At 36.0% G+C, this 17,182-nt stretch overlaps 1 protein-coding gene across 3 annotated transcripts in view; it reads left to right on the top strand.

Annotated features, from left to right (window-relative positions):
- Nucleotides 1-17,182, top strand: part of LOC107697600 (protein bassoon-like) — a 93,099-nt gene that overhangs the window by 5,287 nt on the left and 70,630 nt on the right. For all 3 annotated transcript variants that reach the window (XR_001635234.1, XR_001635225.1, XM_016498461.1), the window contains exon 2: nt 9,712-10,081. Coding sequence is in view for 1 of the 3 variants with exons in the window: in XM_016498461.1 (XP_016353947.1) it covers nt 9,712-10,081 (370 nt within the window). In the remaining 2 variants the exon portion in view is untranslated. The remainder of the gene's footprint in view (nt 1-9,711; nt 10,082-17,182) is intronic.

Raw genomic sequence — 17,182 nt, 5'->3', positions numbered from 1 at the left:
GTTTTAATTGAGTAGCTTGTGTCTTGGCGATCTACAGTTTCAAATCTTCCCCAGCACTGATAAGCAGCATTACAAACAGGTCGGTTATTTAAGCTTTAAAATAAGAATTTTGTTATAACTGAATTATGTAGCTATATAGTTTCATGAATCCAATCACATGGGGAAGCATGTGAAAGCAACAGCTTGAAATTAGTTTCACAGTCGACATGTTTGAGAATTTTCATGGCACAAACTCAGAATGTGTTCTTTTGACTGACGGCCAAAATGAAGAACCAGAAGCTATTAGTGTGTTTGTATGGACTTTCCAGAGGAGTGTGTAGGTGTTGTTTGTGCTATTAGTGAAACATGGATGAAGAGAAAGACAGGAGGATTGAGGGAGATGGATGGAGAGACAGAAGAGTATCCGGTGCTTTATTTCCCAGCAGATGGAATAGGAGCATCGCTGTCTTAGCCTCCAAACATCACCCTCATAAAAGGGCCCAGAATTGTAATGACACAGAAATCTAATAAATGTTCTCTGTGAGCCTGCGGCATTCTTTTAGCGTTCTCTTTACGCTCAGTGTCTTTAAACCGTTCCATTTATTAAGCCTCGGAAGAAAACCTAGAATATAGCCATGCACCCCAGCCCACATGTCGAAAGGCCAATTTTAAAAAGGTTAACGCCAAATCTTCCCATTTTAGACCTCTTTCATCAATATTACACTTAATCTTTAGTTGTTCACTGTTCCCCTGACCTTCAAACCGTACCAGCATGACATCTTCATTGCGAGTCAATATACTAATAATGGTCTGTTTTGCAGTGCAGTAGTATATAGGCATATAGTACTCCACACTAAAGTATAGAAGTGAATGCTAGAGTATAGTACTCTACATAGGAGTTCAGTGCTATACACTTTAATGAATATTCCGGATTCACTACAAGTTAATCTCAGTTGACAGCAATTGTGGCATAATGTTGGTTATGGCAAAAAAAAAACATGTTTTGACTCATCCCTTTTAGTTGTGGTGAGGTGTTTACAATGGAAGTGGACTTAAAAGCAGAAATGTGAAGCTCATAATTTTATAAAATTAGTTTCAAAGTTGGTTGTAAAGAGTTGTAAATCTATTTAAAGGGATAGTTCACCCAAAAATGAAAATTTACTGTTAATTTACTCACCCTCAGGCCATCTAAGATGTAGGTGACTTTTTTTCTTCAGCAGAACAGTAAAGAAGATTTTTAAGTGAAACCGTTATCCTTGGCAATTCATACAATGCACGTCTATGGCTGCCGGTTTTTGAGTGTCAAAAAAAACCAATCAGACAAGACCAAATCAATACCCATGGCTCCTGATGATACATTAAAGTGTTATGAAGTGAATCGATCGGTCTGTGTAAGAAAATGAACATTATTTACAACATTATTACCTTTAATCCACAGCCTGGTTTACAACAGAGGGAGAGCGAAGACTAACATTAGCATTAAGCTACATAACACAATTTCTGAGATTAACAAACATTTTTACTCAAAACTCACTTTAAACCACCGTTGAGTGTCTGAAACATGCTATTTATAGCCTTTATAAGCAGCTAATCACTGCCTGCTTTGCATTTCTTGAGTAAAAATCTCTGCATGTTATGTTTTATTTATTTCTGACCTGAATAAGATATTTCACATAAAAGACATTTACATATAGTCCACAAGAGAAAATAATAGTTGAATTTATAAAAATGACCTGTTGCTACTTGGATGATCCACAGCTGTCACCTCCAGGCTCTTAATGAATCTTTTTTCCTTCTGGAGCATCAGTGAGCATTTAAAACTTAGTAATAGTTGTGTACGAGTTCCTCAGTGTGAAAAAATGGATCTCAAAATCATACAGTCATTGTTGGAAAGGGTTCAAATGCGCAAAAGATGCTGGAAAACCAAGAATTTGTGGGAGCTTACCGTTAACCATTTAACAGGTTTTTACTGTAGCATTTTTACAGTATTTTACCGTTAAATTCACAGTCATTTTTAACAGTGTGTCTTTTATGTGAAATATCTTATTCAGGTCAATACTAAAAAAATAACATGCATTTTGTATGATCCCGCTTATTTTGGTCAAATAATTAACATTTTGCAGATACTGCAAAGTGTATGTGAGATTTTGACCACAACTGTATATATATAGAATTTTTTATAATAACTTTTTATTTAAGGTTAGGGTTTCATTATGTTTGTAATAATTATACAAATACATAGTAGATAGATAGATTTTATTTAGTCTGTATTAGTTATAATTAGCTTGGTAATGTTATAAATTACTTATAATAATTCCATATTTGAGCTGTAAAAATGTTTAAATAATCAATTTTATAGTCATTTAAAACTGTTTGGATTTATGATGTTTAGACATCAAGGCAATGTTGTTAAATTGGAAAACTTTACACAGAAATCGTTAGTAAGCAGGTTTTTTATGAAATCATATTAACATTCATATTGCATATATCTTGTTTCTACACTATTGGGTTTTAACGTTTATTGGCCCCATTGATTTCCATTGTAAGTGCCTCACTATAACCCATATTTGTGCCTTTTTCAAAGAAAAGAAGGAAGAAGTGGAAATGAATTTTGTGGTAATCAAACATTATGCCACAAATGATTCAGATTTGAGTTTAACTTGTACTCTTAAACACCATATAGCACACAAAATCATAGTGCACTACAGGAGTATAGGACTCACTCCACAAAGAAGTATACAGTTATAGTATATAGTGCAGTATTCCTCACAGGACTGTATCTAGAGCGAGAGTAGACATGATTTCAGTTTGTAAGGCTTCACCCATGCCTGTTCTTCTCATGTGGAGCTGACTCCCACTGGTTTTGTACTCTCCTTCTGTCACTCTGTGACTCATCAGAGGTGTTAACACAGGCTCTGTGCAGTAGAGAGAGGAGTGAAGGGGACTGCTCAGCACTACAGATCCAAATTAATCTGATCCAGCAGACGTGGCTGTCTAAGGCTGCTGTTAGCCCCTTTACGGACTGCAGAGAGAAGACAGCATCATAGTAAATGCTCACTCCTGTCCGGGGAAACACTTTAAGCCCCTTTGTACATGCGATTGTGCCCAATTTAGGATTGTGTTTAGAGCGCTAGGATTAAAATATTGTCATGCTGCATATAGATTTGATGAATTTAAAGCAGCATTCAAAGGGAAAACTGTCAGAAGGAGCTGGTGCTGTGATGCACCGGTCCAATTGGCTGTCTTCATGAGAATATAGCATAGACTTCTGTTTTTTAAGTGCTGAAGATTAGCCATAATCCACACCTTAAAAGACAACTATGGCCAAAAAAAAAAAGACATTAAATATTCATAGAAAAGCATATAAAAAATTATTTTTGAAGGATCACGTGACACTGAAGACTGGAGTAATGATGCTGAAAAATCTGCTTTGCATCACAGGAATAAATTACATTGTAAAATATATTACAATAGCAAACAGTTATTTTAAATCGTAATACTATTTTACAATATTATTGTTTTTACTGTATATTAGAGCACATAAATGCAGCCTTGGAAGAGACTTCATTAAAAACATTTAAAAGTTTTCTTTTAAGGTTAGGGTGTCAATTATTCTACAGTATAATACTTATAATTACTTTTATATAAAACAGTAGTTTAATTAGTCTATAGCATGTCCTTATTTGAATTGCCAAGCAAACATCTATGTACTCATCCTTCTGAATTGTTTCTCTATAGCTGTTCTTCTGTTCGAGCAGATAGACAGTGTTGTTTAGATCTAGATATTTTAATTGTCTGAGTGTGAAATATCTAAATATCTAAATTTGCCATGTATTTTTGAATATAATGACCACAAAAAGTACAATGATTACCTGCATGGAGACACAGAGTAGAAATAGCTAATCAGTGCTCCATTATGTTTTCTTTGTTTTCTGCATTCAGCAATAATTACCTGAGCACTAGATGATTATAAGAAGTACATGGTTCAGTTAATGAGACAATCAATCATAGCAGACACAATAACTCCTTGATTAAGCACAAGTTATGGTGTATCGAGTCACCCTGTCAATAACCGTGGCCTTGCTTATTTTGCTTACTAACATTCAAAGGTTAAATCTGTAAACTATTAGTGACAGACAGGCCTCAAGGGTATGTTAGCAAACAATGTTATAGACTGTATCCCTGTTTGTATACTATGCTATATACGCTACTGTTCAAATCATTTGGATACGTAACAGAAGTCTGTTATTTATTTGATCAAAAATACAGTAAAACTGTAATATTGTGAAATACTATTACAATTTAGAAGGTTATAGTTGTGTAGCTGTCCTGTGTCTGACTTTTGACAATGGACATTGAGTAAGCTTGGTTTAGCCTCAAGCTGTTTGGTTTATTGTTTAATTCACTTTTTATTGAAGGAAATTGTGCCAATGCATAGCTTGCTTTGTTCAGACTAGGCCTCAGGATTTCATTTAAGGTAAACTCAGTGCATATTGATATTAGCAATACCTCAGAGTGTACTGGGTGCATAATTCTTCTTCTTTGAATAAATATATAGAGATGATGAAATTCCATCAGCAGAAAACCATCGACCGTGTGATGAAAATTATTTGAAGTGTCAATGAGTTTATTTCTGCCACAGAGAACATATCCTAAAGCATTTGTATGCATTGTATGTTATTTTAAAATGACTATCGCAGTGATTCTTCTAGACATCAGTGAGATCAAATAGACTTTAGCTGAAGTCTCCTACTTCTCTCTTTTTACTACTGGAAAAAAGCCACTAATAATCATATAGGTCTCCTGGATGTGAAATACTATTACAATTTAGAAGGTTATAGTTGTGTAGCTGTCCTGTGTCTGACTTTTGACAATGGACATTGAGTAAGCTTGGTTTAGCCTCAAGCTGTTTGGTTTATTGTTTAATTCACTTTTTATTGAAGGAAATTGTGCCAATGCATAGCTTGCTTTGTTCAGACTAGGCCTCAGGATTTCATTTAAGGTAAACTCAGTGCATATTGATATTAGCAATACCTCAGAGTGTACTGGGTGCATAATTCTTCTTCTTTGAATAAATATATAGAGATGATGAAATTCCATCAGCAGAAAACCATCGACCGTGTGATGAAAATTATTTGAAGTGTCAATGAGTTTATTTCTGCCACAGAGAACATATCCTAAAGCATTTGTATGCATTGTATGTTATTTTAAAATGACTATCGCAGTGATTCTTCTAGACATAAGTGAGATCAAACAGACTTTAGCTGAAGTCTCCTGCTTCTCTCTTTTTACTACTGGAAAAAAGCCACTAATAATCATATAGGTCTCCTGGAGAGTACTATTTTAAACTCTTTTTTTTATTTTATTTTATTTTATTTTTATTTATTTTTTATTTTATTTTATTTTATTTTATTTTATTTTATTATTTTAATTTATTTTATTTTATTTTATTTCTTAGAACAAATAACCCAAGCTTTGCTATTGTTTTTATAGCTCTGTAGTCTTCATGTATGCCAACAGTTCTCTGATTTGCATCTACGTTTATGTGTCCCAAAAGAATTTTTGTAGAGACATCTGAGACAAACACAATACTTAGTTGAGCTGAGAAGCAGCAACCTCTGAACAATATAATTGAGCCAAATTCAAAGAAATCCTTTTTGCCTATTAAGACATACTAAAGTCATTCGATTCTTAATTTAGACTAACTTTTAATCATGCTTTCTACATTTTTAATGGCTCATCTGTAAAGACTGAAACAAAGCTAGTCAATTGTTAGCAGTTAGTCACTCTGGGAAATATAAGTGTGGAAATATAAGAGTGGAGCTGACATTTAAATTCAGTGTAAGCCTATTTTACTTCCGTAATCTGATGTGTTTCGATTGGCCTTCTTATATTTCACTACATATTGACTTGGGGTAGGAGAAAGCATTTTAACATAGAAAAATGATGCCCTTCACCTTTAAATATGCTGAAAGATTATATTGTGCTAATGGATAGTACCTGTAAGCCTTTCCACCTGACCTGAACTGTTTCGAAGTCAATATAGTGTGTAAATTGAATGCTGGGAAGCAACTTTGGATCCCTAGTTGGACTGAGATTACATTTCTTCACAGAATACAAAGCTGACACTCAAATAATGAACTTTTCTTCCGCTTTGTCGTGTCTCAGTTTTAAGGCTTATGTATAATGAGGGACCTGGTGCTGGAAATATTCCTGGACAGACAACAGAGCGATCCACACACACACACAAGCAAGTCTCAGCCAGACTCCCTGTTACTGTGAAACCTGCTATTTTAGTTCTTGCCCACTTTTTTCCTTTCTCCTCAGAATCTGACAGAGGAAGTGTAAGCTTTTGAAGTGTCTTATGTGTGCATTTGAGGCTCTCTGTGTGTACCCGTGCACTTGTGTTTGCCGGCTCTCTGGAGACTGTTATGACCATAGAGAAAGCTTAGAGTCCGTTCTAATTGCTCACTAATCCCAGCACCAGCCTGTGGAAGAAAGAAGAAAAGAAAATCATTACTGCTGTTGAGATGTGATAAACAACCTCAGAGTAGCAGAAAGTCTGCACAAACCCCCTCATGCCAACTTGGGGACTTTAAAAAAAAAAAGAGAGAGAGAAAAAGAGGCCAAAAAAGGGTTTGACAGTAGCTTAAGTGAAAGTTAGAAAGCAGGCAGCTGTAAATTCAACACTGAGGCTTAATTGAAAAGGAAAAAAATATGTGAGAAAGCAAAAAGGAAACAAACGTGGGATCCGTAAAATGTAATAGATGTCCATTATGTGTGCTGGTTTTGTCTCAAAGAAGCAGTTGCCGCTGAGCGAGATGATGCAGTAAACATGCTCTGCTAAAATGTACCTCTGTTGTTTTAGTGAAATGGTTTTTCAAAAAGAAATTATTCAGTGATTCAAGTCTGAGCAAAAGTCTCTAGTAGCATAAAATATGAATTCTGTTGTTCATGATATGCTTTTGACCTTTATTTTATTTAATTTTATTTATTTTTAGAAACTTAACTGTTTAATTAAGATTCGTTTATTCATCATTTTTAATCGGAGATTAAATTTTTTTTTTTCCAGAAATTAATCGCGATTAATCACGATTAATCCCGCCTAGCATTAAAGTTTTGAAAAATACTTTTACATTGCAATCATTTCACATTCCAAAATGAACGAATCGTTCAAGAACGACCCAACACTAGTCTCTAATGAGTTGAATCTAGTGTGTTAGGTGAGGGAGACAGTGCTGGGCTGCTCCAGGACAGTTTGGAAAACCACTGCATTTCAGATGTTCTTAAATGTGACTCATATAACAAATACATACATACACGCACAGTTTTAAGGCAGCTTTAATTGCCTTTTTGGCATAACTGCCACATTGCATGCTCGTAGTGTTTTTCGCGATTTGATATGAAATGATACTACAGCGCGCGCCAGCTCCTTTGTGGAGATGGTCCTCACTGCAGAACACAAGATCCAGGGGGCGTGGTTGGATCCAGATCCAACTCCTCCCACCTTACATATACCTAAACCTACACGTCTCCACCCCCTGATCCCTCAACCCACCCATCTCCACTCCTAAACCTACCATCTCCACCCCCTAGATGTGGATCCAACACCGCCCCCTGGGCTACTGCCTTTGTGCGTGCAATTGAAGAGCACGTGCTACGAGCACAGTACCGTTCTCCACGCTCGTGTGACTCGCGCCTGGCGCTGAAGTAAAGTTGGAGCACACGTCTGAAACGTCTCCGGTTTGATGTGGTCATAAAGACTTTCTGCGTTTAAATAAACGATGGTTCTCGTCACGAAAAAAGAGACAGAAACAGCAGTTGTGAGTGGGGTGGCCAACCGTAGCCCCGCCCCTGCGTTAATGGCGTTAAGTATTTTTAACGCGTTAAACTGAAAAAATTAATCGCCTGCGTTAATGCGTTAATTTTGACAGCACTAATATATATATGTGTGTATATATATATATATATATATATATATATGATATTAAATAATATAAATTCATGGTAGTTACCTACTAGGGTTTGTCAAATATTCTTGTAAAAGCAACAATGAAAATGGCAATATTGTTTAGTAAGCTCAGACGAAACACATTGCCTCATTTATACGTAAATTTGATCTTAAATAAAACACTAGTAAACTAAAATGGTTATGCAATGATAACACGTTTCTTTATGACAGACTCCTTGACTCATGTTCATACTAAAGCTTTTCATCTTTGAACAGGACACACATTCAGCATCTCATGCTTGGGTAATTATATTGTTTTATAAATGCATTTGGATGAGATTCAGTCATGTCAGCTCTGGGATTTACATAATGTTTATTGATCATGGTTTGAAAGGCGCCACTGACAGTTTTTTTTGGGTGAAACAACAATAAATAGCTCATTAGAGAACATTGATTAAATGCTTAAGTATATTAACAGCTCATATGCATACCTTCACCAGAGGTTTCTAAAGAAAAGTGCTCATAAACTAATTTGCAGCATGATGTAGTACCGCAACAATGTGATAAAACTGTCAGTGGCAGATTTTTGAGATTCTTGTGGTGGAAAGTGTGTTTCCATTAAAATGCTTCTATTGAAAGGATTTCTTTCACCTGTGAGATCTCCTTCATGGTCAATTTCTGCGTCGTGTCATTCAAATATTTAGCTTTTTCCAAATCATGCCAAAAAATCGTATTTGTTTTTCTAATTTGTTTTTGTCTATTAGCTGATGTTTTACATTATAAACAATTTTTTTGTGGTGTTTCCTTGAGATTGACAGATACTCTTTTTATAACCAATACTGATATTGATTATTTTAATGCTTAAGTGCCCAATCCAAAAACAGATATTTATAGTTTTATTTCTGTTTTTTGACACAATTATAACACATGAATATTAAATAAATTTACATTTAAATGACAATAAATCACATTTATAACTTAATTAAACTGACTACTGTAAAAACACATGTATTATTATTATTATTATTATTATTATGACAATATAATATACAAAACTATATTTTATTATATTAATAACAATATACTGTAAAAACATAACATGCTTTATTATTATTGTTGTTGTTGTTGTTATTATTTTTATTATGTTTTATAATATTATTAACAATATATTTATATTAATAATAATAATAATATATGACGATGATTATTATTATATAAATTATTACAATATTATATTATTAATGTAGTAATAATAGTAATTAATACTAGTGTTGGCTCCTTTGAAAGTCTCTAACCATATGTCTAAGCAACAGCAGCAATGCTCACCTTCATTAGCACTACTAATGGTAATTCATTCATAACAACTGTCAGTTTTTTTAATTAATGTCCGATCCATTTATAATAGCCATAATTTTGTCACTTTGCCACTAAGCAGCTTCTGTTCTAGGTCAAAGTTCAAGAGTGACCGTTTCAGACAATTAAATATGCTTATCTGAAGAGGAAACCCCTGTCACCGCAGATAATATTTTCAGATTCTTTTGAAGAAGTGTGAAAAGTCCTCGTCAATCTTTCCACCCTCAGAATTTGCCCCGCTGTATTGATTTATCTTTCTATTCTCATTAAAACTACTCACTGCGGCACAAAGCTCTTTAAATCTCCTCCCGTGAATCCCCTGGGCAGATGGATTCAACAAAGTGTTCAGCTATCAGTGATTTCAAACATATGCCACACCACCTCTGCTTTAATTCACACTCTGATGTTTTTTTTTCCCCCTTTCACAGTATCCAAGGCAAACCTAATCAGACAGACCCGAGCATGGGACCCAAACCTGGGGGTCCGCCCGGTGCAGGACCCGGTCCCGGAGCGCCAACGCAGCCTCAGGGGCCGGGTCAGGCTGCACGGAAGAACCTCCAGGTGGACGTGGGGAGCAGCAAAGGTGGACACCCCGTCTCGCCCGGAAGCAGCGCTCCCACCTCGCCCTATTCTTTACCCCAGATCGCACCCATGCCCAGCAGAAAACTCTGTCCGGTGTGCAAGACCGCAGATCTGACGGGCACCACAGACGGCCAGCCAAACTGCAATACATGCACGCAGTGCCGCTCCATGGTGTGCAACCAATGCGGATTCAACCCCAACCCTCACCTCACTGAGGTAAGCAACCCAATGCATGTTCATTCAACATTTTATGCCATACACTACCGTTCAGAAGTTTATGGTCGGTAAGATTTTTAAAACATTTTATTTTGCTTTTTTGAACACAATAAAACAATCCGAACTTAATTTAAACGATTGACAGTAGCAAATCTGACCTAATATAACACTTAACAATGACAGTCGGAGATATGATAGCATGACATATGAAAATGACATTTAACAATTGACCCCCACCCCAAAAAAATAAAAATAAAATAAAATAAATAAATAAAAACCAAAATTATGTATACATATTTAGGGTTTAGACACACCGAGAAATCTTAGACTTTACCTACACTGTTAAGGAGACAGAGCATATTTGACATTATACTTATCTCTTTATACAAAAATAAAATAAAATAAATAAATAAAAACCAAAATTATGTATACATATTTAGGGTTTAGACACACCGAGAAATCTTAGACTTTACCTACACTGTTAAGGAGACAGCATATTTGACATTATACTTATCTCTTTATACCATTTTCTCAATCAATGCAAGAAAAGAACCCCATATTTTAAGATTTTTTTTAATTGAAAGAAATTAATATTTTAATTTGTACTTTTATTGAGCAAGACTGTATTACATTTATCAAAAGAGACAGTAAAGACTTTTATGATGTTACAAAAAATTACTATTTAAAATAAATTCTGCTCATTTGAACTTGCTATTCATCAAAGACATATATTTATATAAAGCAATGTTTTCAATATTAATAAGTAGGGATGCTCCGATCGATCAGCCGGAGATCGGTATCGGCCGATAATCATATTTTATGACTCGATCGGTACTCACCAACTTGGCCGATCTCAGGAACCGATCGCAATTTGATGACGTCAACGCGTGACGACGTACATGATGCGTGGGGACATAAATGATTTGGCGCTGCAGTCATGTCATCGCCGGTGAGGCAATGCTATGACGTCTCGAGAAACAATGAAAAATTCGCTGTTTGTCGTGTATGTTTTGCATGATTCATCTACATAGCAGATTCAGTGGCGTTAGAGCTGATCTGAGCCTCACTGCACACGTCTGCGGCGCATTACGGCTCCACGGCCACCGGAGCTGATCGCGGCCGCTCTAGTCAGTGCTTGTGTTTATCAGCCAGCCGCGGCACATTTCTGAAAGGGCTCTCCACGCTGCTTGGTTAAAAATAGTCTTTTGTGAGTTGTCACAGCGTGGAGGACGGAACAAAACAGAGGTTTCCCCAGTAACAGCTGTACACAAAGCAGCCGATCACCATGACAAGAAATCGGTACTCGGTATCGGCTGCAAAAATCCTGATCGGAGCATCCCTATTAATAAGAAATAATAATAGTAAAAAGAAATGTTTCTTGAGCAGCAAATCAGCATATTAGAATGATTTCTGAAGGATCATGTGACACTAAAGAGTGGAGTAATGATGCTGAAAATTCACCTTTTCATAACAGGAATAAATGACATTTTAAAATATATTCAAATAGAAAGCAATTGCTTAAGTTGTAATAATATTACACAATTTACTCCCTGTGGTTTTCTGTCAAAAAAGAAAAATACTGAAAAAATATGAAACAAATTACTTTTTTTATTTTTATAGTGAAAACTAGCACAACCTGTATTATTATTTTATTATCGCAGTTGCAAGTTTTATCAGGAAACATTTCTCTCCCCCTCCCCAACCCCCAAATTGTGCAGCTAGTTTTTACGGTATTTTTGATCAAATAAATATAGCCTCGGTGAGTTTAGGTGACTTTTCTTCAAAAAAAAAAAAAAACCACCACAAATTTTGAATGGTGTTGTGTGTGCATATATGCGTATGCGTGTGTGTATATACTAGGGATGTAACGGTATGAAAATTTCTTATCACGATTATAGTGACCAAAATTATCACGGTTATCAGTATTATCACGGTATTGTTAAAATGTGCTGGAGATGTTAAAAAAGTACAGATTCATAAATCACTTCACCAAGTTTTATATTTAAAAATCAATTGTTTAAATGTGTAGAATCCACATAAGCTTGTTTTTCATCAACCGGTCAAAATTTACAGCAGGGCATGCAAATTCAGTCCGTTTTTGTCCAGACAGAAACTGCACACAGGCTGAATGTAAATATAAGTCTCTGTAAATCCACTCTCTGACAGCAGGTGGCGCTTCTGGAAAAGCTGAATTACAGCTGTTTCCTGTAAACTCTGTGGACAAAGCAGTATTGCGATTAGGAACACTTCCTTTAGGTATTACATGGAGCGAAGATGAAAACAAAATGCCATCGAATCGTTTCTGAAGACAGTCAGAACCTTCAGAGGTACATTCATATAATTAATTAATTCATATATTCATTTGTATAATTCCCTTAGCACTCTTTTAAAACCTCCCAGCTTTTCCGCCCTGTTTTCACTCAAAACGAAACTACTCTGCATGCTGTGCACACGTGAGACTGTTACTTAAAACTGTGCTTTATGTCATTATCATGATTTATCGTCAAACTGGTAATCGTTACATCCCTAATATATACATATATAAAATATTGACTTGAGTTAAATCATATATCTTAAGTCCTCTGTGAGAACTCTTCCAGTTTGAGTCTAATACTCACAGTGTTTTTAACAGCTCTGCTGTCCGTTCTAGCTACATGTGACAAAATTATGGGAAATATGTCATCTGGCATGTAAAGCAACAGTGTGATATAACAACGATGAAAGAGAGCAAACACTGCAGTCCAATTGTTGATTTTCGAATAAAGTATTACTGTTAGCGATAGATTTCTGGAGGAGAGAGGAGGAGATGTGTTAAACAAAAAGCTCTGGGTAATGAATCCTACGCTTGGTCTCGGCCTCCATCTGGCACATACCCAGGACACACACTGCACACAACCTGGAACTGCTCAGAAGAGAGTCCTCTGGGGCGTATAGGAATGTGTGCCTGCGTTTTCTCTCTGTTTCTGTGTGTAGGATGCAGCGGAAAGACCGAGCCAATGTTTAGAGATGCGTGTGTGGGAGAGCGAGAGTGCACACGGCTGAGTGTGTGAGGGTGAGATTGTTTCAGCGTGTTTGAGGATGTTGCTCAAAGGTGCAAATGGCTGGCGGCGCTTTAAATCCTGCAAGTGTAAATTAGGCAATGGACAAGGGGACGGAGAGGAGGGGATGTTGACAGCTCATGGTCACAGAAAGGAGATCAGCATAGAAGGGCTCTAAAGTGATTTTCGGGGATCTACTCTCCTGGACCTCAGCTCCAGCAAAGCTATTAAGAGGGGAAATGCAAAAGCCCCATAGTTAGTAGTCGAGGGCAATTTTAAAAGGGTTGATAAACATTCAGACAGAGAATCACCGATACAGTAAGTACCGGTAAATGTTCGCTATAGTGATCTCTTTCCAGCCCCTTGAGAATATTTATGGAAACTAAGCTGCAAAAATAACTCAGAAATTGTCATGGTTATTAACACACATTCAGTATTTAGCAACTTGACCTGTCCTGATGAATAACAGTATGAACTACAAGTTTGGGCTCAGTAAGATATTTCATTACCGGTATTTTGAAAGAAATTAATACTTTTATTCAGCAATGATGCATTATTTACATAACTGATCAAAAGTGACATTTTTACAGTTATAAAAAATTTGTTTCAAATAAATGTTCTTTTTAACTTACTATTCATCAAAAAATCCTGAAAATTTTTTTCCACAAAAATATTAAGCAGCACAACATATTTTTTTAAACATTGATGTTTCTTGAGCAGCAAATCAGCATATTGGAATGATCTCTGAAGGATCATGTGACACTGAAGACTGGAGTAATGATGCTGAAAATTCAGCTTTGCAGCACAGGAATAAATTACATTTGAAAATATATTCAAAAAGAAAATATTTATTTTAAATTATAATAGTATTTCACAATATTACAGTTTTTTTGCTGTATTTTGATTTATCATATATGATATATAAACAAAGCTTTGGTGAGCATAAGTGATTACTTCCAAAATCTTTTTAAAAATCTGACTCACCCCAAACTTTTGAACAATAGTTCATGTGGAGTTTAGCCAAAACCAACAAAAGCCATTTATATGTAAACATTTTAAATAGTTCATCTAAAAAAGAAATAATATCTTAAAAGCAAAATTAAGCCGTCAAGCTCCAAAATGATCAAACAGTATTGCTTAGTTCTTGTGAATCCCGAGAGCAAATGTCATTGACATCAGTGGTGCCATATATTTGATTCGAGAACAACAGCACAGAGAAAGCATTCTATTGAATAATGACTTTTGGTCTGTTCCTCTCACAAAACTATTGTAGGAGTTTTTGAAGTCTTGGAAAATATAGTGCAAGTATCACTTTTATGATACTTTTATTGTGCTTTTATCATTTTGGAGCTTGATGAGAAGAAATAAAGTTTAAGAGTGCGTAAATAATGACAGACTTTTAATTTTTAGGTGAACTATCCCTTTAAAAGTAAAGAAGAAATAAGCTGTAAGCATTGATTTTAGGAATACCACTGATTTCAATGAAATAGGTGTCCTGAAATTACACATTTGTTTCAATGACAGATCTCGGCTCTTTACACAGCAGTGCAGCATTAGCCAGTCAAAAAGATGCCTCTTTGTCTGTAATTTTGCTTGTTAGGGTTGGCTGACATATCTTCGGAGGCGGGAGTGTGTGATTGAACGGATGGTCTTAATTTAGGCCATCGAATAAAGCAAGATGGCTACCATTCAAATATTAAAATACAGTAAAAACAGTAATATTGTGAAATTAAATTTTTTTTATTTGAAGATGTTTTGAAGTGTGATTTATTCCTGTGATGCAAAGCTGGATTTCCAGCATTATTACTCCAGTCTTCAGTGTCATTTGATCCTTCAGAAATCATTCTAATATGCTGATTTATGCTCATTTCTGATTATTATCCATGTTGAAAACAATGTGATCTCCAGAGCATCAGCGGGCGTTCAGCGCTCATTAACCCGCCGAGAGCAGCCTCACCTCGGCCAGATCTTCTGGAATTTGCCTCTGGCTCTGATGTCTCTATAGTGGTTAAACATGAGATATAATTCGTTGTGGGTAAATCTGACGGGCAGTCTTTGGTCTCATTAATCTATTATTTGTTCCAGAGCAAATAGTTTTGGCTGATGGCAAAATCTCATGACGTTATATTTTGTGTAACTGTAATGCTGTATATCAGAGCGTTGCTTTTGTAAGTTACTTTTGACTGAATTGTCTAGCAGCTTTTATGATGGCTGTTTTTGTTGTTTATTATTCAATAAATAATATTTTATATACATAATAGTAGTATGGGGTAACAGTGTAGTTAACTTACATTATTCCGTCCTTAGATGGCGACAAGAGACTGTTTTACGAGTCAGCGGTAAAGACTTTTATACTGAAAGAGACTGAAACGGAAGTTATTCTTACCTTTAATAACAGCTTGTAAGACGCTGCTAACAAATGCAGTGAGCAGTGCTGTCCTCAACACAGGAAAGGATAGTACGACAAAGATATCGCTTTCCTCAGCGGACATTCAAACTAATGTTTTATTGTGAGTGAACTCGCTCAGATCATCTCTCTCTCATAATACTCTACATAATACAGTGAGCTTTTAATACAGTAATACAATAAGCTTTCAATGAAGCAACTCAACGTTCCTCAACGTTACTAGTTCTAAAGTGACGTTTTTGAATTAGTGACGGAGGCATGAGCTCAGCTGTTAAATTGTCAAACTGAGACTTGAGTCCGTGGCGGAAGGAAGTAGTTTTTCACAAAAGAGGGTTTTTAAGGACACTCCGTTGTTGTCTCTTTTTGTATTTACACACTCGTGCTGTCGAACTGTTGTATAAATGCAATATCACACTCGTATGAGATATGGCTGTATCGGCATGCTGTGATTACCTACGGCCGAATCACAGCTGTGCCGATATACAGCCATATCACATCTACGAGTGTGATATTGCTCACATAACATACATGCAATATATAATATATACAAAATTCTTATATATATATATATATCGAAAAAGCCAGTGAACTAAGTATATATTATAGTCAGTCAACAGCTGAAAGTGATGATCTTGGATATACGGATATATCATTGGTCTATCATATCTCCACATTTTTCACAAAAGAGTTCATCTTTAGAAATTCGATTGGGGGAGTTTTAGAGCCCTGCTGTGCTTTATAAAGACAGGATTTAATTAATTGGGCCCCTGTAGTACGGTGGACACTACAAAGCGGCTCTGAGACTGTCTTGATTTATACTGATGTTGCAGCACATAGCAAACAGCACTAACTCAGCGTTTTTAACAGCTCTGCTGTCAGTTCCAGCTACATGTGACAAAATGATGGGACATATGTCATCTCGTGTGTAATTTCAGGGTTCAAGTGCTATAAGAGCAGATGCTTTATGAGCATATGGTTTAAAATACTAGAGATCTCTGCAAAATAGAAATACAGAAATAATGGTTGAGCCCAGATTTTTATATTGAACAAATTTGTTTAAATTATAGTTTTTATGCATCAAGCATGAGCCAAGCATAAATTTATTAGTGAAACAGCAGACATTGTGATATGAAAGGCTATTAACCCAATCTGAAATGCTTTGTTTTGTTAGATGAGCAACATGCTAACATCAACTCTACTGAAATCAATTGTGAGTTTGGGTTCCTCTGCCCTTCACATGCCGTTTGTATGATGCAGTGAGTTACTGCCTGTATATAGAGCGTTACAAATTGATGACTTATGAGGTGTCATTTCAGATAGGATGCTGCTTCGTAGGAAGCTGCCTATGTAGGTGATGTTTGTGTTTGTTGGACTATTCCAGTAGTGGTGTTTTGTTCCAGGTGTTTAGTGTAGTGTAAAGATATCATGTTAAAGTTGAACTCTAAATGTCTCTTGGAGAACAAAGCGGAGAGAACATGAGAAGCAAGAACAGCTGGTGAAGAGGAAAAAGAGTGGCCATCTGATCACTATGCTACAGACACCTGGAGAAAGAGAGAGAGAGAGAGGCTTGACATGATGGTGACAACACTGAGTGGGATGTGGGAACCAGGGATATACGGACAGAGAAATAGCAGGGTGGGGAAGGGGGATGGAATG

Source organism: Sinocyclocheilus anshuiensis, unplaced genomic scaffold (genome assembly GCF_001515605.1).
Source record: "Sinocyclocheilus anshuiensis isolate Anshui unplaced genomic scaffold, SAMN03320099.WGS_v1.1 scaffold313, whole genome shotgun sequence".
Taxonomy (NCBI): domain Eukaryota; kingdom Metazoa; phylum Chordata; class Actinopteri; order Cypriniformes; family Cyprinidae; genus Sinocyclocheilus; species Sinocyclocheilus anshuiensis.
Note: the sequence above shows the minus strand (reverse complement) of the source record. Positions and strands in the feature narration are given on the sequence as shown.